This window comes from Hippoglossus hippoglossus, chromosome 4 (genome assembly GCF_009819705.1).
Source record: "Hippoglossus hippoglossus isolate fHipHip1 chromosome 4, fHipHip1.pri, whole genome shotgun sequence".
In the NCBI taxonomy this organism is placed as follows: Eukaryota; Metazoa; Chordata; class Actinopteri; order Pleuronectiformes; family Pleuronectidae; genus Hippoglossus; species Hippoglossus hippoglossus.
Window position 1 is genome coordinate 23,505,251 of NC_047154.1, and position 26,808 is coordinate 23,532,058.

Consider the following 26,808-nt stretch of genomic DNA (forward strand, 5'->3'; position numbering starts at 1 on the left):
TTGACATCGTGAAAGAAAATATACTGCATGGTTTTAAAAACATTGCTGGATAAATTATCTGTTTATTTGTTGACACTACCTTCTGTTAGTTGCACAATCATCCAGAGAATCTAATAATAAAACCATTTTTGATAAATATATAATTTCTGCAATACGTTGTTAGACAGCTATGGAGCCAACATGTTGCTATGATACCAGCCACAATTATGAGAATGTATACAAGCTATTGCTAACAAAGATTCGTAAACATTCAAATCTAAAAGGTGCTCTTTCATCAGGTTTGATCATAATGTATTTGAGACATGTAAGACGTACCCCAGAGAGAAGAATTCTGTTTTGCAGATGTAATTACTTTATTTTTTACACTTTTCCCCTTAAAGTTCTCAGAGATTGAACTGGTAACAAATCTGTAATGGATGCTACAGAACAGAGAAGACAAACATGCAGTGTCACCAGTGTTGTGGTGTTTCTGCTGAGTCCAGTGTATATGTAGATGGATCCGTGCCGTTTCATTCGGAGGCACCAGTGGTTCTGCAGCGTCGGATGGAGTAGGGGGTTTGGGTGGAATCTTTTTTGGCCGCAACCTGGAAGCAGTAGGTGGTGCGGGGCTTGAGATCAGTCTCTACGTAAAAATCACCTTCCACGGTTCTCACTTCCACTGACATCTCACTCTGGTCCTGAATTTTGAGTGTGTAGCTGGTTGCACTCTTCACCGTCGTCCACTTCACATAAACAGAAAGTCCACTTACTGATACATTCAGCACCTTCGGAGATTCAAGATCTGAGAGAGAGAGATGGGTGATAAATGATTAGTTGTTGAATAGCACATATCTATCCTCAAGGAGGAATTGTACTGATTACTATGTACAATAAAATCTCTGGCTTGTGAGACACAGAAAAGCCGTTTTCAGACATGAACTCCAGAGAATGTCCGTCCAATTGTACGACTTTCTCCGGAGTTTGTCTTTCACATATTTCACATACGCAGCAGCAGATTCTCCAGACGAGCTAACAACAACACAGAAATGGGTTCATTCGGACATTATCCAGAGTTTCTTCTCCGGGGCTGGCAGGAGAAAGTCCAGAGCCTCTGACTCTATCCGCAATTCAGTGCATGTCTGAAAGCAGCTTCTGTAATATTTAACATTATAGTTACCATTGTTGTAAGTTTCCCGCACATGTCTTCTCCTGCGAGATCCCACTGGACCTGAGGAAGATGAGAAACGTGCGTTATAAAAGGAGAAGGAAGTGGAAGTTAAATAGAATATTGTTTAAATTTTGCAGTGGCGGGGGAGAACTGTAGCTGTTAAGTTGCTGACAATCAGTATTTTCCGTCATTGAGGGCCAGTCAAATACTGATGCTTTGTATTGGTATCAATTTCATCTCCATCCCCATCTTAAAGCAACACTATGCAACTTTTCGACCTTCCAATAGCAGCTTCAAAATGAGTTTGATGGTTCACTGATCATCTGTGTTGATTTGTTTCCTCACCCATCTGTTGTTGCTCTATGTAACTTTGGTGACTGGGTGTAATCTCCTGTAAGAACCGACTGAATGAAATGACAGAGATATCTTTGAGCTGTGTCTGACCTGTGATGACTGCGTTGGGGTTGCTCTCTCCCCAAGCGTTGCTCGCCGTCACTTCCGTGGCGCTGGAATTGAAGTCCATCAGCGGGCAGGAGAGCGTCGGGGTGCTGCAAAGCTCGACGCGGCCTCCTTCCGATGTATCGTAGACAGTGTACGTGGAGGCAAACAGTGACGCGTCCCAGGACAGAACAGCAGACTGGGCGTTGCCGCTGTATTTCACATTCTGTGGAGGACAGGGGACTGGGACGGAAACAGTAAGAATGCTGTTAACAAATGTATTGTGAGTGAGTTTGTGTGTGAATAAGTGTTAATCTCAAAGATTTTCATTCAAAAAAGAATTAACAATATAGCAGAACAAGGTAAAGGCTCAACGATGACACCATTGCATTTGTCATTTTACGAACTGAATGTTACTGTCAAAGCAAACTTTGAACTAAAATATACATTATTAATTACTGCTGCAGCTTCATATTACACTATAAACACAGTGAGTACAGTTACCTGTGACTCCAGCGAAGGCAGCGGAAGGTGCGCTGACCCCAGCTGAGTTTCCGGCGCGCACAGTCAGGTTATAAGCTGTGCTGCAAGGCATCGGGAACTCAAAGTATCTCCTGGGGAGCCAGTAAGAAGAGACCTCCATCAGAGCATGTGGGTCGTCTTTGATTCGACCAGAGATCTCCGCCAGATACTCGACATCAGAGCAGTTGACGCTGTCCCAGGATGTGAAGGCCCAGTGATATTGGCCGATCTTCTGCATCCGGACATTCAGAGCAGTCGGAGGACACGGAACTGAGAAGGAAAGAGACGGTTACTCACAGAATGAGCCCAGTTACATTGTTTAGCTCTTGTTCTTCAGGTGTTGTGAACAATTAGAAATGACAGGGCAGAAACAAACTATAGATTGAGACTGATTATTTCTGATTATTAAAAAACTGAAATCTTATTGCTTTGTGCCAAAACACAGTTTCAATTAAATAAATACAATTATTTTTGGGAAATAAATAGGACTAAAACAACACTTTAACTTACTTTTGCACAAATTCTACTCCCATAGTTATTATTTCATACCACAATTTTTGTTTTTTATTTTTTAGCTTTAACCTTTACCTGCTCCCTCCGTGAGAGGTGAACTAAACGAGCTGTTGCAGAAGCCGTCAGAGGCTTCAACTGAGAAATTGTAAATTTCTCCACATTCCAGGCCGTCGAAGGTGCAGGAAAGAGCCGGGCCGTCGCAGTAGAGTGCGTCTCCATCCTGGGGTTGGGCACAGCCATAGTAATTCACGGCGCCCTCAGAGGCGTCCCAGGACAGGACAGCAGAGTTGGTCTCACAATGGATGTCCACCGTGAGACCAGAGGGCTGACAGGGAACTGAGAGGACAGACAGAGGACTCCGATTCAAACAGGGAGCGAAACATTCAGAAACCGTGAAAGAGATTCAGACGAGTAGAAAATATTCCTGGGCTCTTCTTTGGCCTGTACCTCAGCCTTCTACCAAGTGTCAAGAAAACAGGTTCAGTAGTTTTTATGTGATCCTGATGAAAGTCAGACAAACAGCAATAAAAACATGGCCTCCAGAAAATATCTCTACCTGATCTGAAGGACGAGGTGCTGGGCAGGCTGGTGCAGTTGTCTCCGCTGGCTGTGATGCTCAAGTTGTACAACTGACCACAGTGCAGATCAGCCAGGGTGCAGTTGTTCACCAAGGTGCTGCAGTTGACCACGTCTCCGTCACTTCCTGTGGCTGTTAGCTGGTAGGATGTGGCCACAGGGGAGTGTCCCCACGTCACTGTCACCCCACTCTCCTCACATGACTGAACCACTGTCACGTTGTCTGGTACACAGGGTGCTAGAGGGGACGGTATTGAATGAGCTTCGATAAAAAGATTCATTCATGTGTATGAAGCGGAGTAAATGTCCCATGTGTGAGGTCGTTACCTGTTTGAATCTTCTTTGGAGAACTCCTGAGGTTGCTGCACCTGTTAGACGAAGCTGATACTATGATGCTGTAGTGCATCCCACAGCGGACATCCTCCAGTTCACAAGAATCAGAGGAGCTGTTACAGGAAATGAGGGATTGGTCGTGACCCTCAGCGGTCACCACGTACAGGGTTGTGTTCACTGTGTTCTCCCAATCAACCAGGATGGTGTCGTTGTTGCATTCTGTCGCTATACTGATGGACGTCAGAGAACAAGGACCTAAAGGAGGGGCCACATAACAATTCAAAAATTACACTAGATAGTACTTTTTTTACCAAACCTTTCCAAATCAACAAGTAGATCAAACTATATGACTTGAAATCCAATAGTGCGACTGTTGTCCAGTAAGCAGATGGAGGATTTAAAGTCTTTGATAACTTTGTGTTTCCAATATTTGTTTGTATACAGTTTTTTAAATAGTTCAAAGCTCAGCTAAAATCCTATATTGTAGAAGATCAGCTGGGAAACCAAGTGATGTCCAACCTAGGGGCCTCTAGGTGACAATATAAGATTGAGGGGTCACAAGAAGATGTTTGGGACCGAAAGGAAGAAAATAAATAGTTTTACAAGACTAAATGTAATTCATATTTTAGTTTTTACCACTAATAATTATTCAAATACAACAGTCAGAGATATTTAGCATTTAAAGTCACAGTTTGAATAAAGGGGGGTCACAAGCCATGAGGGTTTGTGCTCCACATGACTTTTATCCAATGGTTGATTGATGGATTCATGTGGTAAAATGCTTACTCCAAAATTATCCTTGTAACCTTTCAAAAATTGTAACCACCTGTCACTAGCTCAAAGGTGGCGCTGTGATTGCTGTGGCAGTGCTCGTTCATGGCTTTGAGGTGGAGGGTGTAGCGTGTCCCACATTTCAGATCTGGCACCTCGCAGGGAGAGGAGGTGGTCGTGCAGGTGGAGTTGTGTCCGTTCATCTCTTCAGCGTACACAAAATAGCTGAGGGCTCCGTCTGCGTCATCCCAAGTCACCCAGGCTGAGTTTGATACGCAGTCCAGGTGGCTCTTAGGGTTGCTGGGCATACATGGAGCTGTGGAGCATGTAGATTGAGAACTGTAACACTTACATATTTAACAATTATATATATTAAAACAATCAGCTGCACAATCTGAATAGAATCTGAGTGTGTTCAAGTGCTGCTGATGGTGAGTCTGATGCTCTACAATGAAGCAATGACACTAAACACTGAGTTAGAGATCTTAATGAAACTGAAGTAGGATAAATATAGTATATATTGTATATAGAGCCAAAATACATTGCACACACTGGGTATGCATAGGCCCCCCGATACTTTTCATGACTGTGTGTAGTTTACCTGAGGAAGTCTCGGCCACAGCGCTCGGCTGGCTCTCACAGTCGTCTCTTACAGACAGCACGGTGACGTTGTAGTGTTGTCCACACGGTAGATTGTTCATGGTGCAAGTCGTGCTGCTTGAGTTACAGTAGAGTCTCGCCCCAGTGTTGCTCACTGCCGCCACATGGAAGTACTGGGCATCGGGGTTGGGAGACCAAGACACGGTTATGGCTCCTTCAGCACATTGTGCATTAACGGTCACGTTCTGTGGTGCACAAGAGGCTGAGGGGGAGAAAGAGAAAGAACAGACAGAAGTTTAAAACAGGAAAATAGAGGAAAGCACTTTTGGAATCGACCACGCCTCAGAATAAATAACCAATAATAAGGTGCCGTACCTGTTCGCACGTAAGACCTGTTGCTCTCCACGCTTGAACAAGACTCGTCCTGGGCGAACACGCTCACGTTGTAGGTCTGTCCACACTGCAGGTCGTCCAGATCACAGTGAGTCATGGTGTTGTTACACTGGGTCTGGTGACTTCCGTCTGCGGTGACGGCCACTGCCAGATAGGACACTGCCCCACTGGCTCGCTCCCATGTCACCGCAGCAGAGTTTGAATGGCACAGCAGAGAGGCCTTGACATTAGTGGGTGTGCAAGGCACTGATGGAGAGAAAGGGTTAGAGGCCGAGTTGTTGAGTTAGACATTATATCTCAAATGGGAGTGAAGGAAATTTATATACATAGAAATAAACCTGCTGGGGTTTAACCAAAAATATCAGATAAACTAAAAAATCCTCAAACAACAGCACTCCTATCAAACTGAAAAACGTGATGCTTTATATTTACCTGACTGCAGGTCGAGGTGAGCGACACTGTTGTCACACTCTCCGTCCTGAGCCGTCAGTGTCAGGTTGTAGAGCTGACCACAATGCAGGCCGGGGAGCTGACAACTGGTTTCCGTGCTGTTGCACTCAGTCCTGTGACCGTCGGGCCCGGAGGCTTGCACCCTGTAGGAGGACACGCCCTCTTCTTCTTCCCACGACACCACGCCTGTGTCATTACTGCAGACCATCTCCGCTGTTACTCCCTGTGGTACGCACGGCACTGCAGATAAACAGAAAGTTAGGATTATATAAAGGTATCTATAAAGTTCAAATATAACCTGCCACAGCTGTTTATTACAGATACATATACAACAAATAAAACATGATTTTACATGTGTTGATCTCCACATCAGAGCTTCTAGCACTTGAGCAGGTCTCGTCCGAAGCGCTAACACTGATGGAGTAGTTGAGGCCACACAGCAGGTCGCTGAACAGACACGTTGTCACGCTGCTGTTGCAAGTTGATTCATAGCCACCGTTGCCCTGGGCGACTGTGGTGTATGACGACGCCCCTTTGCTCGGCTCCCAAGAGACGGCCACGCCACCGGACTCACAAACCACCCGGGCCTCCACCTGCTGTGGTACACAGGGCACTGAACAGACACAGATAGAAGTGAGTCTTACATTATGATTCAAGGTCGATATTGGTTCAATACAGAGAAAACAACACAGCTATTTTGCTCAAATTAGATTCATGCATATATACAGTGAGTAGTAAGTCAAATCACAAAGATCCTGACCCAACAAGTCAATGATTATATTTTTCAAGGCTGCAATTAAAGAGAACATGGCTTTAAATCTGTTACATAGCTTTTTATCATGTTTACTTATGCCTACCTGCTTTCATCTGTGTGATGCCACTTGACACGTTGCAAGCGCTGTTATCAGCAATCACAGTGATGTTGTAGGTGCAGCCACACAACAGGTCTGGGAGGATGCAGGACTGTGTGGGCGTCTCGCAGCCGGACTCGTGACCTTGCATGGAGAAGGCTTGGACGATGTAGGAATCGGCCCCCATGCTGGACTGCCAGTCAACCCGGGCTGTGTTGGTGGAGCAGTCCAGTGCAGCCACAACTCCTTCAGGAGGACAAGGCACTGGCAGAGAGAAGGAAAAGTCATGACTCAGTTATTTGTGATTTAATGTCAGCGGGTAGTTGTCCGCTTACAGAATATTTAGGCTTCAGAGAAAGGTTGATGCTTCATTCATGCTACAGACCTACAAATACCCAGATCTTTTAAAATGAGCAGGTCAGTTTCAGCCATTGACTTTTAATAAAAATGGACGTTATGACAGTTTAGGTGAAGCCAAAGCGTCTCCATTCGCACCTGGTGGCTGACGGCAGTATAGGTCATGGATGGGACATGGACCAAGTACACGTTAAATTAGTTTTTGTAATTTTCTGTCATTTAAGGAACTTCTTATTGATGCAATAAAAACAGGGTGAAACTTCATGATTCACAGCTGAGACTGACTCACGATTGGTCGAGTGTGAGAATTTGTGAAACCTGAATATCACGATCACGACACACACACAACACTCCGCCTCCAAGTGACATCAAAAACATAAGATGGCAGCACCACTATCCAGGATCTGTAATCTTTAAATGATATAATAATTATATAAATCACCAGTGTTAAGAATCCATGTCTGAAAACTCTAATTTGAGTTTAAATGAAATCAATTAATAAAATGTTGCTGTTGCTGTATTTTTAAACCTCACCTGATTCCACCTGTAACCTGGAGCTTGGGGGGCTGCTGCAGTTCTCGTTGGAGGCAACGACAATCACATTATAGGTCTGACCGCACTGCAGGTTCTGCAGCTCGCAGTTGGTGTAGTTGGTGTTGCAGGTGGAAATATGGCCGCTGGAGGACCGGGCTGTTGCGTTGTACTCCACGGCACCCTGTGCGAAGGCCCAGTCCAGGAGGGCTGAGTTGGTGAAGCAGTCCAGAACCACTGAGCCAATGCTGGGTGTGCAGGGAGCTGAGTGAGTGGAGGTGAGACATGGAGGGTGTGTGAATCAGACTTGGACAAGGCCGTGACATATGAGACAAGTAAATAAATAATTATTATTCCACCTGTTTTACCTGATTTGACCTCTGTAACTGGGCTGGGCAAACTCGAGCAGATATCATCTTGCGCCGATATCTGGACCAAGTAGGTCTGTCCACACGTCAGGTTGGTCAGAGTGCACGTAAGACCTACCGTCTCGCAGGAGGACAAGTGTCCCTGTTTGCTGTGAGCCGCCACCGTGTAAGACAGAGCCCCCTGGCTGGCGCTCCACGACACCACAGCTTCATTATTGGAGCAGTCCATCGCCACATCCACGTCAGCAGGAATACAAGGCACTGGAGAGAGGAGAGAGATAATTTTATCCTATTGTGACTAATACTCACCATCAGTTCCTTTAGTAGGAACCGAGAACATTGACCTGACGTTTGGGAATATAAAGTTTAAATGACTGCCAGTTTATTGTTTTGGCAACAGACAAGGAGCGGTCAAATCAAAACATCCACAACTAGAGAGAAAAGAAAATTAAATAAACTGATGGTGAGTGACAGCACAAAAAAAGGTCACCTCTTTCTTGCATAAAAAGATTTACACATCTTTGAGAGTTATAAAGAATGAAGGAGAAGAATCATGAAGTATGGAGAATAAAATAGTCATTGTCCCGAACTAGTTACATAACAACCCATCTTCACTGACTGTAACGCACCTGACTGCAGGATGCCGGCCTCGCTGGGGTCAGAGTTGCAATCCTGGTTGGAGGCGATGACGGTGACTGTGTAGTTCTGACCACAGACCAGGTTCGGCATGCCGCACTGTGTGTTGTCCGACCAGCAGTCAATTGACTGGTCATCTTCCGGCGTTACCGTGGCGGTGTAGAACTCTGCCCCCGCTGAACTGATCCACGACACCATGACGATGTTAGAGACACAGTTCATGAAGCTGGAGACGCCGGTGGCTGGGCAGGGCTCTGAGGTAAAGAGGGAGAATAGACTGGATGAAAACAGCACTTGTCCTTCAAGAGCCAAGGCCAGTTGACATTAGGAGAGTGGTGCGGTTCAGCTTGTGCGTGTTGCAGTAGAGTAGTGTTTTGAAATAAGGATCTACCTGACTTGAGCACAGAGGGCGGACTGGGTTGACTCGTGCACTCAGAGTCTGCCGCCTGAACAGACAGGAAGTACTCCTGGCCGCACAGGAATTCGGAGATGAAAGTCCAGGTGTCGTTTGTGCTGAGCTGCACTTTGTGGCCATTGCTGTTCTTTGCAGTCACGATGTAGAACTCTGCAGTTTCACTGGCATTCCAGGTGAGAGATACCACCTGAGAAACAGATTCGATTCTAATTTAGTTCCATGATATAAACTCAAACGCTGTAGCTTTGGCCACGATGGGTCTCTCAATGAAAACAATAACAAAAGACCCAGTTTGATGATGCCATAAAGCAGTGTGGAATCATGGGAATGGTTGTCTTCACCACCACTTTGATTAAAATCTACCTGATGTGAATCAAAAGTTCAAGTATTTACCCTTATCGAGCAGTTCAGAGACGATTCCAAGTTCTGGGGTACACACGGTGCTACGAACACAAAGACAAAGTTTAGTTGTGATTCCGGCGGCAAATACAATTGTTCTCATTATTGATTAATCTGCCCATCATTATGTCAATACATCTATTCATCGTTTGATTTATGAAATGTCAGGAAATAGTATTAAATCAGATTTCTTGACTTGTACACTTTAAAATCATGATTACCCATCCGTATTGAAGTGCTGTTGCTCGGCAGGCTGCTGCACATGTAGTCGTTGGCGATGACGTGAACAGTGTACATCTCTCCACAGTGCAAGTCGTCCCAGGTGCAGCTGCTGGTGTTTGTGACACACATGTGTGTATGGCCGTCCTCTGCCGTCGCAATGGCCAAGTAGGACTCTGCTCCGTCGCTCGCGGCCCAGCTGACCGAGCCCAGACTGTCCTCACAGCGTGTGAAGCTCTGCACGTTCTCAGGGACACAGGGGCCTGAGGAGAAGTCGACCTGTTGAATCATCATGAACCCACCGACAGATCCACACAGAGACAAAAAGGTAAATGAGACGTGTACCTGTCTTGAATTCTTCAGGCAGACTCGCGGCACTGTCACATCGATCGTCCTGGGATTTCACAGTGAAGGTAAACAGTTGTCCGCAGGGCAGCTCAGCCTCTATCATTGTCTCATTGGTTTGGAAGGACGTGACGTATCCCAGGTCTCCCGTCGCCGTCACCACGTACACTGATGCTCCTGCAGCTGCCGTCCAATCCAACACCAGCGTGTCGTTGTAGCACGACCCATCGACCGTCAGGCCCGTTGGCTGGCAGGGTTCTGGTGGAGGAGTGTCACATGGTTTTACACTGTTTATATTATTTCCATATTAGGTTGAGTCACTTTTCAAGAAAAAACTAGAACAACATTAAGGGAATTCTGGAGAAAACAAATAAATTACGACTAAGTCAAGAAAATAAAGAAGTTACAGCAACAAAAGAGAATTGTTGTCAGTTTTTAGGGTAGCTAATGGACATTTTAATTAATAGATTAGAAAGATGCATAATCTATTCAGCAAACCAACAACTAAACCAAACACATAATCAATCAATTCCCTCTCTAGTTAATTCACAGTCCTCCTACCTGTCTGGATCTCTGCAGTGCTGCTGGTTTCACTGTAACACATGTTGCCATATGCAGTTACAGAGAATTCGTAGGTCTCCCCGCACTGCAGGTCTGAGAACTGGCAGGTGGAGTTGGTGGAGTTGCACTGCAGAGTTCCCATGCTGCAGGAGGCAGTCGCCATGTAGAGCTCCACATCTTCTTTCTCCTCCCAGAACAATTTGGCTGTACTCGTCCCACACTGCAGGTCCACTCCCACATGTAACGGTTTACAGGGACCTGGACAAGACGTTTAAGTTAGGGTCATGATTAAGAAATAAAAGCATTCGGTACTGAAGAGAAATGTATTAATACAGAATAAACTCAGGGTCAGTGGTTCCATTCACTTCCCCCTAAACGATGTCGCTCCACTCACGTGTGCTGAAGGTGGCGTTAGTGTGTCTCTCAGTTTGACAGTGGTCGCTGATGGTTGTCAGGCTGACATTATACGTCTGACCACACTGCAGCTCCGTGAGCTCACACAGGTCCTCGGTGGTCTCACATGAAGCCCGGTGGCCATCAGCTGCCATGGCAGTCACTGCGTAGGAGTTGGCTCCATTGGCCGGGCTCCAGGAGATTTCTGCTGTGCTGTTCTTGCAGTCCAAGTTAGCCATCACGTTCTCAGCTGCACAGGGAGCTACAGGAAGAAGAGAGACAGAGATATACAGGACATGGATCCAGCTTCATTGTTTACATCTTAAAGCTGCACTGATGCTGTGCTCCAAATCGTAGTTCGCATTATCTCTCAGAGAAAGTAGCCTGCTCTAATGTTTACTAGATGTTTACTAGAATTCACTATATGATACCTGCAACCAGCAGAACAGTGGTGGAAACACTGCTGTTGAGCATCTGTCCGACGGCGATGACGTTGGTGTAGTAGATGACTCCGCAGTGGAGATCTTCTATGTTGCAGAAGGTTTCAGTAGTGTAGCAGGAGAGGGAGTCGCCATTGCGCCCAGCGAGATGGGCCGTGTAGCCCACCGCACCAAAACTGGTCTCCCACGACACGGTCCCTATGTTGCTCTGACAGTCAACACTGGTCCCCACGTTGTTGGGCGGACAAGGCTCTGGAGGCAGAGAAAGAGGCAGGAGAGGTTTAATGATGCAGACACTGATATTATCCAAGATGCATAGTTAAAACTTGAATTACAGCCCTGTGGTTTTAGGCCTCTGCCGACCAGCGAAGTTTCAGTCGTCATATATTTATCTCCGAACTCAGGAGGTCAACATGAAAAACTTGATAGGTAAATAAGTCCAAGTGACAACTAGTCAAATTTTAAATTAAATTCTGGAAATGCAGACTTGAGAAATCATGTTCAAGAAATGAACATGATTTCCAAAAACATGTTTTGCTAAGCCACCGTGACCTTTGACCCCTGATCGCCCAAAAGTCCCAAACCTCTAATAAAGGAGGTTTATTATTTTGGTATTTGACTTCACAAAATGTTTGCAGATTATTTTTGTTGATGAGTTAACCAACAAAGGTCTAAAATCTTGACCCTCATCTTCACAATCACAACAATATCCCTGCAGACCAATTCAAATGAAGTCCTGAGAGTGTTAAGAACAAAGTAAGATATACAACATGTTTTCTCACCTGTTGCAATCTCAACCTCTTCTGTCGAAGTGGCCACTTCCTGGCACACGTGGTTGTTTGCCGTGACACTGACGTTGTACACCTGGCCACAGTTTAAGTTATACAAGGGACAGTAGGTGTCAATCGTCCTGCAGGAGACATTGAGGCCCTGCTCTGTTACGCCCGCCACTGTGTAGTAGTCAGCACCCGGAGACATGTCCCACAGCACCTGGCCGATGGTCAGGCTGTACTGAGTGCTGATGTGTTCAGGGATGCACGGCCCTGGAAGAGGAGATGAAGGACAGATGAAGGACCAACCGTTACGTATGAAAAACAGAAAAATAAACCACCATGAGTCGGAAGTATGGTTTTAGTCTAACCAGTGACCAGCGGTCCCGTCATGTGACCGGTGCTGCTGCAGGTCTGTCCCACAGCTTCCACAGACACGGTGTAGCTCTGACCACAGCTCAGCCCGTCCAGATCACAGGAGGTGGTGTTGGTGTCGCAGGTGACATTGTGGCCGGACGCGGAGACGGCTGTCACCACGTACGACTGAGCTCCATCACTCGGGGACCACGTCACAGAGGCCGTCTCCATATAGCAGTCAAACACTGCCTGGATATTTCTTGGTTCACAGGGAGCTGAATGAAAGACAGATGAGATAAGACATCAGTCATGACTTTAATCTGCTTCAAATCAATTCTTTACATTAAAAAAAAAAACAATGACATCCTATAAACCAAGTTACAAGATTCTGGATCCAGAGAGAAAGAAACTTGGGTGAGTACGGGTTCTCCTTGCTGCTCATTTCCTGATACTTTATTATGACTTCTTTTTTTTGTCATTAAATTATGACTTTTTTCTTAAATACGACTTATTCTTGAAATTTCACAAAAAGAAAATTCCTTCCAAACGGCCCAAGGTATAGGATTAACATGAAAACAGTAGAAGTACAAAAAAGTGACACAGCAAACTAATACCAATGTTTCACAATTTACACATATATACAAATATTTACTGCAAATATTGAGCATTAGTATAAAAAAACAAGCCTTTTTACAATTATACGGAAAAGCTACTGAATATAAAAGCTGATTTTCAGATTTTCTGAATTATAGTAGCTTTTTAAATCAAAATGCATTTGAATTAGTCCACTAAGGTTTTCAAAATGTTTCATCATCATCTATTTCATGTAAAGTTAGAATAAAAAGAACACATCAACTCCTCTAATGATAAACAGCGTTTCTTTGTTTACTTGATCATTCATTGTCGTGTATCACCAGTTGCAACAGTGCGATGGTTCCCTCTTCATCTCTAAAAATCAGCTTGTACCTTCATCATCTGTACACATCTGTCCCCCTCCTCTTTCCTACCTGCAGCTGTGTCAACCACAGGAGTGGGCGGGCTGTCGCAGTATCCGTCAGAGGAGACCACGAAGACGTCGTAGATCTGACCGCAGCCGAGTCCCGTCACATTGCAGTGGCCCTCGGTCATGGCCTGGCAGGTTGTGGCCGGACCGCTCCTGTCCTGCACTGTGGCGATGTAGGAGTCGGCTCCTGGACTCTCAGACCAGGACACGACCAGAGAATTGGCTTCACAGTCCACCACAGAGGACATGTTAGCAGGGGTGCACGGCGCTGGTGAGGAGAGGTGCAGAGAAAGTTGAGTGTCGTGCTTTTTGTCACTTTAGGTAGTTTTTGTTCAGTTCTGAATAGATTAAAACTGTAATTTCATTTTGGAGATCAATACCTGGTGTTCAGAAAAAGAGAAATATGGCTTATTACTGTTTTGCTGCGAGTTGAATGAGAAGATGATACAGCTTTATATTTACCATAAAATACATTTATATTTACCATAAAATACATTTATATTTACCATAAAATACATTAGAGTGGTATCTATCCTCTCATCTAACTCTTGGCCAGAAGGTGAGCAATAACATTTCCCATAATTTCTAGACTATTCTTTAAACTTTGACCTTAAAACATTTTTTTTGGTGCTTTAAACACACAATGTCATGAAAGGATTTCCCGGGGAAAAAAATTCAGGAGCTGTAAAGGCAAATGTAAATATAGCTATAGAGAAACAAAAAGTGTTTTTCGGGGGAGATATTGAGCTTCCCCAAAGAATTCTGAAATTTGTCGCTCTGGATAAGTTATGTTCCATGTGAGACCTAAACACTAGCACATGTACAAACTTAACAGTTCAATAGAATTCATGAACACAGAATTCAGCACGTACCCGTCTTGATCGTCACACTCTCACTGGGTTTGCTCCTGCAGTCGATGTCTTCTCCGGTCACAGTAGCGTTGTAGAATTGTCCACAGCGCAGGCCTGTCAGTTCACACTGGTTCATATGGGACCTGCACTGTTCCTCGTGACCGTCAGCGCTTACTGCTGTCACTTGGTACAGCTGCCCCCCTTTGCTGTAGTCCCACGACACCGAGGCCACATTGTCGCTGCAGCTCAGACTGGCTTGGAGGTTCTGAGGAACACATGGTGCTGAGGGAGAGAGGTCGATACAGATGTTACTCTTTATTCACATTTCTTTTCACAGCCTCTGGCACAGACCTGTGTGTGACTTTATATTCCACACCTGTCCGGGTGATGTCCGCCTCACTCTGGGAGCTGTTGCAGATTCGTCCTTCAGCTCTGACGTGCAGGAAGTAAAATTCTCCACACGGCAGATCGGAGATGTCACAGCTGGTGTCCGGTGTGGTGCAGCAGGTGGTGTTTCCATTCATCTCCTCCAGAGTGGCCGTGTACGCCACCGCACCGGGGACGGCTGACCAGGAGATGCTGATTGTGGCGTTGTCGCAGCCCAAAGAATTCTGCACGTCCTGAGGGGTGCAGGGAGCTGGGGAAGGAGGAAGAAAATAGTATTCCTTATGTTTTTATGAATAAACAAAATATAGGTAAACAGAGCTTTTAATACAGAGCAGGTATGGCATTTTGCACAATTCCACATAAAGGTCTATTTTCTTTGGCAGTGACTTGTCTCTGTTGTTTTAACACAAACCTTTTAAAGCTTTATTAAATTAAAATTACAACAAATTCATCAATATATGTTTGACGACCCCCCCCCCCCCCCCAAAAAAAAAACACAAAATGTGGTTGGAAAGTGACAACTGCAACACTGAAGGCACAATATGTCTGTTATGATTATTCAAGATGAATTCCTGTTTTCTTGTTCTAAAATGTAGGAATAATTCTCATATTAATTTCAGTTTATGCTTTTATGATGTTTTTCATTCACCTGTCTCTGTTAGGACAGCGTTGCTGGGTGGACTGGAGCACTGCTGGTCGCGGGCCCTCAGCGTGACGGTGAGGTTCTTGCTGCACTTCAGCTGCGGCACAGCACACAACCCCTCCGATATGACATCACACTCAAACATCACCTCGTCACCCAGGGTGTCCGTCACCGTGGCGACGTAACCTTCGGCGCCCCCAGACTCCTCGTATATCAGCCAGGTTGTGTTGGTCAGGCAGTCGATCTCCACCTCCGAGATTGTGGGTACGCAGGGAACTGGGGGCCAACAGAGACAGATGAGAAAATGTATATGTGCACAAATAGATAAATAAAATATAAGAATAAGAAAAATACAGAGGAAAATGTATAAAAAAATAGAAAAATAGGATTTTAAATCCTAAATCAAAGGATAAAAGTTAATATGCCTGATCCTTGCCTGTTGTGATCTCTTGTGTGGGGCTGTCTCTGCCCACACATCCATTCCTGGACGGTGTGATGGTGACGTTGTACTTTGTCCCGCACCCCAGTGAGCTGAGATCACAGCCGCTGTTTGTGCCGGTGCAGTTGTGCGTTTCACCTGTTTTGTCCACCGCTGACACCGTGTACTCGACTCCCGCCACGCTGTTGTTCCAGGTTACAGACACAACGCCGGTGCCACAGTTGACAGTGGGGAGGAACGATGACAGAGGGCACGGAGCTGAGTTGGGAAAAGAAGAAGTTGAGGTGACGATAAAAGATGAGGAACAGCAGAGAGGAAACATAATGTCTGACTGTACACAAACCTTTTCACACAAGAAACTGACAGACAAACCAAATAGAACCTACCTGCGAGGACCTGGACCATGGGGCTCTGGGAGCTGTTGCAGGCTTCATCTTCAGCCACCACTGAAACATTATAGGTCAGATCACACATTATAGGCACCACGCAGTAATGCTTATCCGTTGTGCAGGTGCCGACGTGACCTTCGCTGCTCGCCGCGGAGGCACGGGACTGTAAAAGGTGACCTGTCGACTGCCAGGTGACGTTGAGGACACGTGCCCGACAGTCGAGGTGGTTCTGTATGTTCTGTGGCACGCACGGAGCTGAGGAGAGAGAGAGCAAAGAGAGTGGTCAGAGAAATCAGACCGTCACTGTGTGGTCACAGGTTCGATCCCACAGCGGCACGTGAGCTCTTGAGGAGGACATGGAACTGGTCATCGCTCACTTGAATGAACTTAAATATAATTATTAAAACAGCAGTTGGCAGGAAAATGACATGTTCCATTCAAGCGATAATTATATTCTCCATAAAGGCAACATGGCTATTAAGTGAATAACTGTTGGATTTAAATACCGACCTGTACGAATCACTTCAATGTTACTTTTGGCTCCAAAACAGTTTCCAACAGAACCAACAGCATAGACCTGGTACTGCTGTCCACAGAGCAGACTAGGTATCTGGCAGCTGGTGCTGCTGGTGTTGCAGGACCACTGGCGGTCCTGTGCATCCACCGCCACAGCCATGTAGGTGAAGGAGCCCTGCGAGGCCTGCCACGACACCACGATGTTGTTTGATTGGCAGGAAGAGTTGACCGTGAGGTTGGTGGGGGGGCAGGGAGCTGAGGGAACAAGAGACAAACGGTCAGTCGGGTTAAAGTACTGGATAATACTTCAAATAGTTAAAATAATACGCTGAAAGTGACAGATAAAGATTTGAAACCATTACGTTTTTGCCGAAACTGCAGTTAAAATTAAATGGCTAAAAGTAGTGAATAAAGAGTTTGATTAGGTAAAAGTAAGTATTCAAGTTATTTTAGAAATTAGTGAACTTTCAGAACTCACCTGTGTTGATTCTGTGCCAGTCCAGGCCCGGACTGGGGCAGTTCTGTCCCTGTCCGCTGACGCTCATCTTGTAGCTCTCCCCACAGCGCAGAGACGTGATGTTGCAGGAGTTACCGCTGGTGGAGCAGGTCTGCTCATGAACGATGTTGAAGGCCTCGGCTGAGGCGTTGTAGTACAGGATGCCGCTGCCGGGCGTCCAGGACACCATGGCTGTGTTGGTGTTGCAGTCCAGTGTTGCCTCCAGAGCACTGTGGGGACAAGGACCTGGACAGATGGGGAGAGGTAAATACATAGAGAGAGGGTCATGTGTAAAGCAGATATACACTTAAATGTCTGTCTTTACTTTAAATACAAATCAAATTCTTTGTATAGCTTGTTATTAGTACTTTAAGAACTACAGCGGGTACATCAACCCATGCAATTTCTACATCAATATAGTAAATGTTGGTTATTCTGATGCATTTGCGTTTTTATTACCCGTCGTGGCGGTGATGTTGTCGCTGACCAAACTGACGCAGGAGTCGTGGCGAGCCACCACAGTGATGTTGTAGTCCTGGCCACATGCCAGGCTGGGGAAGTTACAGTTGGTGTCTGTGCCGGTGCACTCGGCATTGTGGCCGAGGCTGCCCCGAGCGTAAACCGTGTAAGATGTGGCGCCGCGTGCAGAGTCCCACACGACCGCGGTGATGCCGGTCATACAGTCCACTTGTGCTGAGAGTCGGGTGGGAACACACGGAGCTGGAGGAGGAGATGAAGAAGTGAAGAAGTGTCTGGGTCACTTTCAGCTCAATGTCTTGTACTGTTACTATTTCACACGATTAATTCCTGCATCACTCAAACTTTGCTTAGTACAAGTCAATGAAAGTAACTAAGTCAATTTACTGTCTTCACTGCAGCAAAGTACTTCAGAACTTTAGATATTTAGTATTAACATCCATTCCGAGGGATCCGACCACATAAAGACAGCTCTAGGTTAGTGTGTTCACACGTGAGAATGCATCCTGAATGTTTGACCCATGGACAAAGACTCCTGTATTGTCTCAAATGACCAGCAGATAAACACGTACATCATTTCTCTTCGCAAAGACAAAATGTCCGTTGTCAATATTTTGGTGTTTGTGTGTGTGACAGGGAGAGATTGACCTCACCTGTCTTGAGCTGTTGAGCAACAGCCGGTTCACTGCTGCATGAGTTCGTGTGGCCGACCACACTGATGATGTAGGTCTCTCCGCAGGTCAGCTGGTCGAACATGCAGACGGAGCTGCTGGAGTTGCAGGTGGTGATCCCTCCCATGCTGTCGACCGCTGTCACCACCTCGGTCTGGTTTGGACCCGAGTTCCCCCAGATTACAGACGCCGAGTTGGTGCTGCACTGCAGGTTCACCGTCACGTTGTCTGGTTTACAGGCAGCTGGAGATTTGGAGGATAAATGAGAGAGATAGAGTGAAGGATTCATTATAAGGCGTCGAGAGATGGACAAAGCTTCAGGTAAAGTCGTCATGATGCAATTAAAAGGCGACCAAAATGAAATGTCTCGTTAACTTGAATAAAATTGTGGATTTGTCTGGGTTTTAATATCTTTGGATAATGAGTCCACAAAATATAAATCATAGGTCTAGTTGTTTTTAAACATTTTAATGAAGGATTGTTACCTATTATATCTTTAATATGCTGTAATGCCAGAAGAAAAGGTTTAGCTACCTGACTGCACGCTGTAGTCGGAGCCCTCGATGGTGCCACAGTCGACTGACGATGTCGTGACGACGACGCTGTAGGTGAGGCCACATGTCAGGTTCTCGATGGTGCAGTTTGTGTTCGTTGAGTTACAAGCCCCACGCGTGCCATCGCTGCCAATGGCAATTGCAGTATAAGACCCAACGTCGCCGATGCTCCCCCTCCACCGCACCGCGAAGGAGTTGACATTGCAGTCCAGTTCTGCTACCACTTGGTCAGGTAGACAGGGAGCTGTGGGAGGGAAAGGACTCAGGTTCAAAACTAAAATAATTATTCAGAATCCTGATCAGAGAGTTGCAGGAAGCAGCAGGCTTCATGTACCTGAGTAAAATGTGATGTTTTCCCCTGCACTGCTGTTGCAGGTCGAACTGGTGGCAACCACAAACGCAGAGTACTGATGACCACAGTCCAGCTTCACTGAGCAGGTTGTTGTGTTGGACCAACAGGAAACTACGTGACCGTGGGTACCCGTCACTGTGGCCGTGTAGGAGATGGCGTGGGCACTCGGCGCCCAGGTCAGCGTTCCTGAATTGGTGCCACACTCTGCAGTGGCAGTCAGATTAGTTGGGGGACACGGAGCTGAAAGAGATGAGATAAAGGTACAAAGAGAATTACAATAATAAATAAAGTCAGCTTCTGTAAAATCATTGTCTTGTTATTTCACAGTTGTATCCAGACATTAACCTGTCTCGATTTGAATGGGCTCGCTGAGGTCGCTGGTGCAGTCAGGGTCCCTCGCAGCGACCGTGAGATTGTACGACTCGCCACACTGCAGCCCGGTGATCACGTGGGACGTCTGCGTTGTGGTGTAGCTGGCATTGACTCCACCGTCTTCTTGGGAGTGAAGGATGTAGCTGACACCACTTTCAGGACTCGGGGTCCAGCTCACTGTGATGTCACTGTTCGTGCAAGTGGTCACTCCGGTCACGTTGGTGGGAGGACAGATGACTGAGGGCAGGGAGGAACCAAGAGAGACACATTTAGAAAATAGTGTAAAGGAAACACACAATTAGTAAAGGAAACAATTGAATTTAAAAAAGATATTTGCATCTATAGGATAATATTCCACAAAGAAAGTAATGATTTACATTAACATACTAATTAAGTTTCACGTAGCATCATGACAAATACATTTAATTTGACTCAGTAAAAAAAGATTTTTTATTGATAAGCAAGATGTATAGCAAGAGATATCACTGTCAGAACGAAGCGGTGCCCAATTTAAATAAAAGCAACATTAGCAACAATACTTGTAAACTTTGTCATAAATGTTGAATCTAGATCTAAATGTTAATTGTCAAATCTAAATGTCAAATATTAAATGTAACTAGGACAGGGAAAAAAGTTTTTAAAAAACCTTGGCTTTACAATTGGCTTATAAAAACAACCAGGAAGTGATATGTGAAACCTAAAATGCTCTCCTAGTTTTACATTGCTTTGATTAACATTGTCTACAACAGTATAACCTCCAAAGAAAAGATTGGTATTAATGTCTGTACAGAAAGTAGCTCTAGTGAAGCTGGAGCAATTAGCACAGCTTGGCCTAAAGACTGGAAGCAGCAGCTGGTCTAACTGAAACACACACACACACACACAGCCGACTCTGACCTGACTGCAGGGTGACCGGCAGGCTGGGTTCGCTCCTGCACCCCCTCTCCACGGTGACCACGGTGACCACAGAGGTCTCCCCACACAGGAGGTCAGTGAGGGAGCAGTTGGTTCCAGCTGAGGTGCAGGTGTGAACGTGGTCATCCACGGCTGTGGCCTCATAGTGGTCTGCTGGCAGGGCCGGGCTCCAGGATACATGGCCCACATTACCATCACACTGCAGGGACACGCTGACACTGGTGGGGGGGCAGGGGCCTGTGGGGAAGGAAACACATGAGGGGGGGAGGAAGTTAAAAAAGTAAAGAGTTTGAAGCCTAGAGGCAGCTAGAGGTACTGCAACAACACTTGATGGTGAGAGCTACTTACAAGTTTGTTTATCTGTGTAAAATAAAATATTGTCAAAGTACATTTTCCCGCAGACTGGAGTATTTTGTGAATTTACTAATAAAAAGAAAATAGAAAGGTAGTAGGAGTATTTGCAATAATGTCTGATTACATTTTGTTCTATTGATCGGTCTTTTCTTTGTATGGTCTTTGTGACCAGTGCATATCAGTATCTTGTTTTTTTGCCCAAATTCAATTTACCTTCAGGATTGTACTGTGTTGTATTGCATTGTGACATCAGAGACATACATTATGGGCAGTAAAAGCCTGGAGTCAATCTCTAGAATGTGATTTCCCCTTTAATTGGATTTATGTACGTTCACAAACATTTACCAACATTTCACTCTGCTTCATGTTTACCTCCTGATTCTTTTGTTTGTTTTTTTGTAAACGTCAGCATGAACTCAACATGGACCAGAAGCAGAAGAGCAATTCTGGATTGACATTTTTAGCCCTCACTGAATACACCAATTTACAGCTCTGACAGCAACTTAAGTAATTTTCTATCCTGTATAAAATGACAGCAACATAAACTGCTAAATACACTATTGTTGTAATAAGGACTTTTCCTGGAGGTCCTCACCTGCGATGAAGTTGACTGGGGTGGTGTGGAAACCCTTGCATCGGCTGGAGGACGGGGTGACGGTGATCAAGTAGGTCTGGGCGCAGTGTAGGTGTGAGAGGTCACAGCTCGTGCCATTTGTGGTGCACTCTTTGGCGTCGCCATCTCTGCCTTGTGCTGTCACTTGGTAGGAAATCGCACCAGGACTGTGTTGCCAGCTGACTGCCGCCGTGTTGTTGTCACACACGAGGGAGACACTCACGTTCGTGGGGGCACAGGGGGCTGATGGGAAAAAGATCACACATGGAGATCACAGAAGATTAAAACGGTCGGAAAAACACACCCAAAAGTATTTCAGGTGAAACATAACTCCTCCTCACACACACACCCTGCAGGTATCCCCTCTCTCTCTTACCTGTCTGTATCTGTGCAACCCCGGGCATGCTGCTGTTGCAGTGCTCAGCCACAGCTATCACCTCCACGTCATACAGGCGACCACAGAGCAGTGAGGGCAGGGGGCAGTGGGTCTGAGTGGAGACACAGGAGGCCGTGTGGTTTCCAGACTGGACGTGGGCGTAGAATCGGTCTCTGCCCAAAGTCTCGTCCCAGTTCAGTAAAGCAATGCCGGTGTCACAGGAGTACGAGTACTCCACATTTGCAGGTGTACAAGGAGCTGGGTGAGAGGGGAACACAGTCAGTTCATGAAGTCATAACTTGAACCTGCAAAATATTACAATCCAGTTTTAACCATAAAGGTCCAGTGTGTGGGCTTTAGTGACATCTAGTGGTGCAGTTGTTGACTGCAACACCATAAAGGCCCAGTGTGTGGGTTTTAGTGACATCTAGTGGTGCAGTTGTTGACTGCAACCAGCTGAATAATATAGACCTATGATATGACCTAGTGTGATTTCTGTTCCCTTCCATTTCCACAAAGAACCTTCCCTGTGTACAGATCCAGGTCGTAAGGACAACTGACACTCCAAGCTTGAAGAACAATAAGTAAATATGGTGCAGGAGAGAAACTTAAAGTAAAGACTTAAGGTCTCAAATACAACTTACCTGTGACTATCTCAAAGGTGCTGCTGGGTTTACTCAAACAGTGGTCGCCTTGTGCAACGGCCTGGAAAGTGTACGTGTTTCCGCACCGCAGTTCATCCAGGACACAGCTGCTGGCGGCGGAGGAGTTGCAGGAGGTTGAGTGTCCCAGGCTGGAATTCGCCGTAACCGTGACACCCACGGCGTCCTCGTCTTTAACCCAGGTGACCGAGGCGTTATTGGAGACGCAGTCCAGAGAGTGATTCTGGATCACTGGAGCGCAGGGAGCTGCACACAGGATTGTTACATATTACTAGTGATATTTTGTCTTGCAGGATAATGAACGTTTTCATCATTAACTAGTTACCACTGAATACATAAAGGTCAGGTCCTGTATTTAGTCATTTATGTTTGTGATTGTGAGATTTTTCAGTCTGGGGGAGGTGATATTTTATATAGATGTTATATTCACATTTGTACTTTTAGAGTATTGCTCCCAATGGATTTATCAAAAGATATACTTTGATAACAATCTTAAACTGGTGATTCAGTAGATCCAAAATACTCAACAACCATTTTTTACTTCATGTAAAATCAAACATAGCAACTCTTCACCTCTATCATGGTTTACCTGTGGTTACATTCATTTTGGCGAGTATGGAGCTGTTGCAGTTCCCGTCCCCGGCCAGTACAGTCACGGTGTAGTCCTCGCCACACCGCAGCTGGGTCAGGTCACAGGACGTGCTGGTGGAGGTGCAAGAGTCCACGTGTCCGCTGGCCTCGGCCAGGACTGTGTAATGACTTGCTCCGGCGCTGGCTCCCCAGGTCACCGTCACAGCACCGGAGATGCAGTTTAGTGCAGCCGTCATATTTGTAGGATCACATGGTGCTGGAGAAGGAGGATGAGCATCATGACTGTGATTAGAAAGTACAGGATATCACCGTCCTCATCCTTAAGGTTTTCTTATTTGGACATTTACCAGTTGTGGCTGGGACTACAGCGCTGGTGGAGCTGTTACATCTGTCGTTGAAGGCCACCACACTCAACATGTACGTCTGAGCACACTGGAGGCCGGGGAAGGTGCAACTTCCGTTAGCTGCGGCACAGGAAGTGGAGAAACCGCCTTCACCCATCAATGTGGAGATGTAGGATGCTGCACACGTAGGACAACCTGCATCCCAGGACGCCTGCAACGTGTGAGTGGAACACTCCACGACGCCTTGGACGTTCGCAGGGACACATGGAACTGAGAGAGAAATCAGGGAGGAAGAAGAGCAGGGAAGTGTTTCACTGTTAAGAGAGAGTTCATGTCCAGTAAAGTCAAACTCTTGTGTTTCTATAGTGAGAACTGACAAACTTACTAGAATTAACAATCTGTGGGACACTGCTGTGTCCTTCACATGTGCTGCTCATGGCTGTGACTGTCACATTGTACTGCACCCCACACTCCAGATGAGACAGCATACAGCTGGAGCCCTCTGTGACGCAGCGGAGTGCAGTCACATTGTTGTCGATGGTCTGGGCGGTGACGCTGTAGTTTAGTGGCATGGATCCGGGCGTCCAGCTGACGGTGAGCATGTTGGTGCTACAGTTCAGAGTGTTGAGCAGGTTCTGAACAGCACAGGGGGCTGACACAGGAGGCAGAGAGTTGAAGTTAGAGGTTGTTCGATGACAAACGTAAGAACAGAACTGGAGCAGTTGTTTAAATTACTTCACACAGCAGTAGTTGATAGAACCACTAGGGGGCACAATAAGTCTCTTTCATTTGACCTACAGCAGAGGAAACATTGATTGTGAAATTGAGAAAGTGTTTTATTGAATATTTATATTTAACCATGAAAACAACAGTTGGTAAAAATGACAAAATCCATTTAGTAGCGGTCCAGGATTTCATCACACCATCTTCCACTTGAAGATGCTCAATAATGTAATGGATTAATGGAGCTTGAGAAAAACTAAATGGATTTCATTCGTCAACTAATGGGTTTTGATTTGGCCTTTCTGAGGAGGAGGATATAGATGTTTTAAACATTTTAGGGCACAGGATGCAAGTAGAGGTGGATAAGGAAGACAACTAGTTAGTAAAGATAGATGGCATAGATGGCACTCCCTCTCACCAGTGGTACGGATGACTGGATCGCTGTCAGGACTGTGGCAGTCGCCATCTGAGGCCGACACAGTGAAGGTGTACTTCTTGCCACAGTGCAGACCCTCCAGCTGGCAACTAAGTGCTGCTCCTGCGTCACAGGTCACATTATGTCCGTCCTCGCTCACTGCCTTGCCAGTGTAGGACACTGCATTGGGGCTGCTGTCCCAGGTTAGCGCTGTTGAGTCACTGCCACAGTTCAGCGAGACATTGAGCTGAGAGGGAGGACAGGGCGCTGCAGAGGACAGACACAATTGGTTGGCATATGTGAGGATATACAATATTTCACAGCTACAAAACACAGTGATGTCTGCTGGTGTTTACCTGTCGGCCGTGTCACCGCAGGGCTCCCTGGACTGGTGCAGTTGTCATCCACCGCGACCACACTGACATTGTAAAGCTGGCCGCACATTACGCCCTCAAGGTTGCACGACGTCATATTGGACCAACATTCAAAGCGATTGTTGTCTTTATCCACAGCAGCTGCAGTGTAGGTTTTGGCTCCACGGCTCGCTTGCCACGTCACTCCCACAAAGGTCTGGCCACAGTTTCTCTCAGCGACCACACTAGTAGGGACACACGGTGCTGGAAGGGAAAACCTCCGATCAGCTACGGCTTTAGTTTAATCAATTATATCACAAACTGTCTACAAATCAGGGAATTACATATGACTTTTCAAACGTACCTTCCCTGGCAGGTAAGACTGAGGGGAAACTGACACAGGTGCCCGTGAAGGATGTCACACTCGCTGTGTACTCCAGTCCACACTCCAGAGTGCTGACGCTCAGCTCGGGCTGTGTGGTGTTATAAGACATCTCGTTGCTGCCGTCTGAGATCACCGTGACGTAGCCTTCTGCGTTGCTGGATGCGTCCCAGTCGAGGGTCAGTCCCCCTGAAGCACAGTCCACGTTGGCCTGCACGTTGGCCGGCCCACAAGGGACTGGACAAAGAGGAAGACAGCGTTATTTATTGGCTATTCTGGTAACTTCTTCTTGATCTTCACAGATTTTCCACTTGTCGGTTGTTCTAGACCCTAGAAACATGGAAATGCTGCGATATGAAGGTTTTAATCAAAATGAATTATCCTCTGTCCGGTGACCATTTTAGACCTTCATTGACTCTCGGCCTCTGGGGGTCTAAGCGACCACATTCTAAACTGTTTGTGTTGTTTATAGCCTCTAAGTATTTTTACAGTTTTACAGAGGAAAGACACAAGGACATGAAGGCATGTTGTACCTAACACAAACAGGAATAATGTTCCTACCAGAATCCATGTAGATGGCGTTAGAGGGGATGCTGGGGCAGATACCATCGTGGTAGCGGACAGTCACAGTGTAGAGCTTGCCACAGTTTAGGTTTTGTATCCAACAGCTGGTTGTGACTGAGCTGCAGCTGAGAAGTCCCTGGTCTTCGTCCACAATGGTGGCGGTGAAGGAGTTCAGGTCGGAATCGCTATTCCACGAAATCATAGCCTTGTTGGCTGCACAGTCCAGGGAGGTGGTGACGTTATCCGGTGGGCAAGCGGCTGAAACGGGACAAATTAAATGAAGTACAGAATTTAATTATGAAAGTCAGCATCTTAAGATGTTAACTTTAAAAGGAAGGTATCTTTAAAACCGGCCTTGAGCTCCCAGTGTGATTTTAATGGTACCTAACTCAAAAGATGTATGTAAATAACAGCAATAACAATTCCAGAAATGTGGTCAATTATTGTTAACTGTTGTAAATAAGAAGTTGCCTAAGGAGCTTTACAGTAAGATATCACAGAAGAAGAACGAGCATCCCTACCTGTTTCTATGGTGACCATCTTGCTCTCAGAGCTGTTGCACATGAAGTTGGAGGCGATGACGTGCACTGTGTAGTTGGTGCTGCACTTTAAGTCGTTGATCGTACAGATCAGATTGATGGCGTTACAGTGGTGAGTGACGCCATTGCTGTCCTTCGCTATGGCGACGTAAAAAATGGCACCGTTGGTCGTGGCCCAGGTGGTGGTGATGGAGTCAGCTCCACATTCCTTCATGGCGGTCACGTTGTGAGGGGTGCACGGGACTGGAAGGGAGGGGACGAATCGAAATGAGAATAAAACACAGCTTTAAATACTTTCCCAGCAAGAAGCATAGTCGGTGTTATCACCCTACTCAACTTATGAAACCATAAAATCGATGCCTTACATTATCCTTTGTCTTTGGTAATAAAACTTAAATGGTTTGTTCTGTAAGTCTTCAAAGTGCTCGTAACAGTCAGAACC

The 26,808-nt window shown here is 46.0% G+C and overlaps 1 protein-coding gene across 1 annotated transcript; it reads right to left on the minus strand.

Annotated features, from left to right (window-relative positions):
• On the minus strand, window positions 1-25,375 carry LOC117760582. The gene is made up of 48 exons (XM_034583704.1): window positions 25,246-25,375; window positions 24,885-25,145; window positions 24,532-24,795; window positions 23,776-24,042; window positions 23,394-23,660; window positions 23,045-23,302; window positions 22,438-22,686; window positions 21,794-22,051; window positions 21,400-21,660; window positions 20,433-20,687; window positions 19,509-19,772; window positions 19,146-19,403; window positions 18,792-19,055; window positions 18,240-18,500; window positions 17,569-17,829; window positions 17,092-17,355; window positions 16,608-16,868; window positions 16,095-16,352; window positions 15,706-15,966; window positions 15,276-15,545; window positions 14,616-14,876; window positions 14,261-14,521; window positions 13,393-13,656; window positions 12,400-12,660; window positions 12,041-12,301; window positions 11,250-11,510; window positions 10,820-11,080; window positions 10,426-10,683; window positions 9,865-10,122; window positions 9,522-9,782; window positions 9,295-9,344; window positions 8,878-9,088; window positions 8,480-8,740; window positions 7,851-8,111; window positions 7,486-7,746; window positions 6,601-6,858; window positions 6,096-6,356; window positions 5,726-5,983; window positions 5,276-5,539; window positions 4,902-5,162; window positions 4,356-4,616; window positions 3,524-3,784; window positions 3,177-3,434; window positions 2,696-2,956; window positions 2,090-2,377; window positions 1,592-1,828; window positions 1,157-1,207; window positions 1-781 (listed from the first exon to the last, which is right to left on the minus strand). The coding sequence occupies exons 1-48, from the start codon at window positions 25,373-25,375 to the stop codon at window positions 510-512; spliced, it is 11,934 nt and encodes a 3,977-aa protein (XP_034439595.1). The 3' UTR covers window positions 1-509.
• Between the last annotated feature and the right edge of the window lie 1,433 nt (window positions 25,376-26,808).

Bases quoted from the DNA above. Each gene is read 5' to 3' on its own strand.
- LOC117760582 (XM_034583704.1), bottom strand. From the start codon at position 25,375: ATGTCTTATAACACCACACAGCCCGAGCTGAGCGTCAGCACTCTGGAG. The intron at 8,112-8,479 runs GTGCGTTACAGT...TCCTCTCTCCAG, and splicing joins GGCCGGCATCCTGCAGTCAG to TGCCTTGTATTCCTGCTGAC. The intron at 6,357-6,600 runs GTAGGCATAAGT...GTGTCTGTTCAG, and splicing joins CATCACACAGATGAAAGCAG to TGCCCTGTGTACCACAGCAG.